This window comes from Apteryx rowi, unplaced genomic scaffold (genome assembly GCF_003343035.1).
Source record: "Apteryx rowi isolate R43461 unplaced genomic scaffold, aptRow1 scaffold_947, whole genome shotgun sequence".
Classification (NCBI taxonomy): domain Eukaryota; kingdom Metazoa; phylum Chordata; class Aves; order Apterygiformes; family Apterygidae; genus Apteryx; species Apteryx rowi.
Window position 1 is genome coordinate 28603 of NW_020451257.1, and position 2805 is coordinate 31407.

The window sequence follows — 2805 nt, forward strand, 5'->3', positions numbered from 1 at the left end:
CTAAAGACTGTGGTTTGGGGATCACTCAGCTGGCTGGTTTGATCTCAGATGTGCAGGCTCGTAGGCTGCATAGAATTACCCACTCCCAATATAGCATTAATTGATCTGTAGAGCTAAAGGAAGGTATTGATAAAGATTTTGAGAGACTGTGGGTGGCAGCTGAGTGTAGCAAACATGAGAGACCATCAGTTTTGGATAAAACAGTGATCAAAGTGATCCCAGTCACACGTGAAGAGGACGAGGTGGTCTTAGAATGGGAGATCCCTCTCCAAAAGTTATCTTTCCAAGTCTACAGAATTGGAGGAAGGAGGAATTTGTGAAATGGTCCAAGCTACATTGTCAAGGTTGTGGTATTTCAAACTTTGGAAATGACACTATCAGTAATGCTGGGCAGGAAAGTTATAGAGACATTCCCCATAGAAAGCTTGTAACTGTGTTACAACCATGAGCCAATGTAAATGCTACCAGGGAATTCCTGGCTAGAGAAAGAGGGGAGACCCTAAAAAAGATCGGCAGGCATTGTTTGGTGGAGAGCAAAGCTTGCTCCCATATTGTTGGTTATTGCCCTGCTGTACAGAACACCCATATTAAGAGGCACAATGTATTATGTGAGTTATTGGCAAATGAAGTTGCCTACGCAAAGGCGTCTAGTACCATCTTAGAGGCCCTAGGATATCTGACACCCATACAGGACTGGTAGATCTGGCATAGGGCCTATGGGAGACCTATGCCTTTCTGGAGCATCAGAGAGACACCAGCTGAGATACCCATACTATTTCAAGTGGCATGACATACATGTCTGTATGTGGCCAACTGAATCCCACTGAAACAACTGAATCCCTCCTTGTCCATCGGCTTTAGGATAAGGTGAATCATGCCCTGACTTCTCTTGACAGCTCTGACTGGAGGTGGGATTCAGCTGCCTTAAAAAAAAAAAAAAAAAAAAAAAAAGAGAGAGAGAGAGAAGAAAAATCAAGTGACATTTGAGGGTAAATCACTCTAATAAGGTGTTTTTATTGAAGTATCACTCTCTGGAGACACTTCTCTTTTCCACTTGGATGAATGAGAGTGTCTGTTCCATGAACACTGATATTGCCCAAGATAGGAGACATAAGGCCATATCCAGTATGCAGGGTTTTTCTGAAGGGACCCAGGCAGTTGGCAGTGAAAAGCAGATTTCTGCACAACACAGTCTTGAGCCAAAAGCTCCTCTSATTGCATTGTCCATTGCCTACTACCCCACACAAGCTGCAAGGCAGAACATTTTCTGTGCTAGTAACTCTCTGGAGAAAAGTCTTCTCTTTAGGGCATGTTTCACCTCCACATTCCTCAGGGTGTAGATCAAAGGATTGAGGACTGGCGTGACAACATTATACATAASMGTGGMTATCATTGTCCAGCTGGGTGAATTCCCTGAGGAAGGTGGCACATAGTTAAAAATAACAGGGACATAGAGTAAAGCCACTACTGTGAGATGGGAGATGCAAGTGGAGAAGGCTTTCCTCCTTCCCTCCTTGGACTGGACTTTCAGTCGGAGGAAGGAAAAAATGTATAGGTAAGAAAAGAGTGTGAAGACAAAGGGGCCTGTTGCAATACTCCCTGTGATGATGTTGAGAAGGCTCAGGTTGAGCTGGCTGTTATTGCAGGCCAGTCTCACCAGGGGCTTAATTTCGCAGAAGAAGTGGTGGATGTGGTTGGGGCCRCAGAAATGGAGCCGGGAGGTCATGACTGCGTGCATCAGAGCATGAAGGAAGCCAATAGTCCAAGCAGCTGCAGCCAGCAGMAGGCAGGCCYGTGGCCTCATGATCAGGGTGTAGCGCAGGGGGTTGCAGATGGCCACAAAGCGGTCATAGGCCATGACAGCCAGAAGTAAAGCTTCACTGCTTCCCACGAAGTAGAAAAAGTGGAGCTGGCTTAGGCAGCCAGTGTAAGAAATGCCCTGGTGCCCCGAGAGGAACCCAGCCAGCATCTTGGGCACGGTAACTGTGGAGAAGAAAATATCTAGGCAGGAGAGGTTGCAGAGGAAAAAGTACATGGGGGTGTGTAGCCGGGGTTCACATGCCACTACAATCATGATTGCCATATTCCCCAGCAGGGTAGACACGTAGAGCAGTAAGAAGAGCATGAACAGGAATTTCTGCAGCCCTTGAACATTGCTCAGGCCAAGGAGGATGAACTTCCTCACCTCTGTCTGGTTATCCATCCCTGCAGGGAAAGAGATAATAACTTAGCAGTAACTTCCTATCTTTCTGTTCTGAGCTGCTATATCCATTTCCCAGAGTCCTCTTCCATAAGCTGCATCATCAGCTGATGCTGCCTCATAAATGGAAAAGATCAGATATTGAGTCTGGAAAGGGGCACACAAGAATTCCTTGATTTCCCACCCCAGCTGTTTCAACAAATACTGGAACTGTTGTAACCTATATGGTCAATACTGATGCTGGAACTGCCACCTGCGTACCAGCTCACTGAAAGGAATGGCATGTTTGAGAATAGCAAGCAAAGAAAATTATGAGGAAGAAAGACAAGCAGGCAGGCAGGCAGGCAGGCAGGCAGGCAGGAAAGGAAGAATGAAGGTTGGTTACCTAATGTTTACATGAAGATTACTCTGAAATCCTGCAGGTTTTCCTTCTCTAAGTCAAAGAAGGGTCCTGTAATATGTTTTCTTCATTCCAGTTCCTAGCTGAATAAACTGTATCTCTCCCGAAGCTGAAAGAACTACAGTAGTATAGCTGATCACATATATTACACTGCTTTCAAAGAGGATTAATTCTGGCTGTTCAGTGGAGTCAGAAAGCCTTTATA

General features: G+C 45.6%; 1 protein-coding gene across 1 annotated transcript; it reads right to left on the reverse strand.

Moving 5' to 3' along the window:
* Positions 1-1234: 1234 nt before the first annotated feature.
* LOC112978596 (olfactory receptor 12D1-like) lies at positions 1235-2203 on the reverse strand. The gene has a single exon (XM_026092200.1). It carries the CDS (start codon positions 2201-2203, stop codon positions 1235-1237), a length of 969 nt encoding a protein of 322 aa, XP_025947985.1.
* Between the last annotated feature and the right edge of the window lie 602 nt (positions 2204-2805).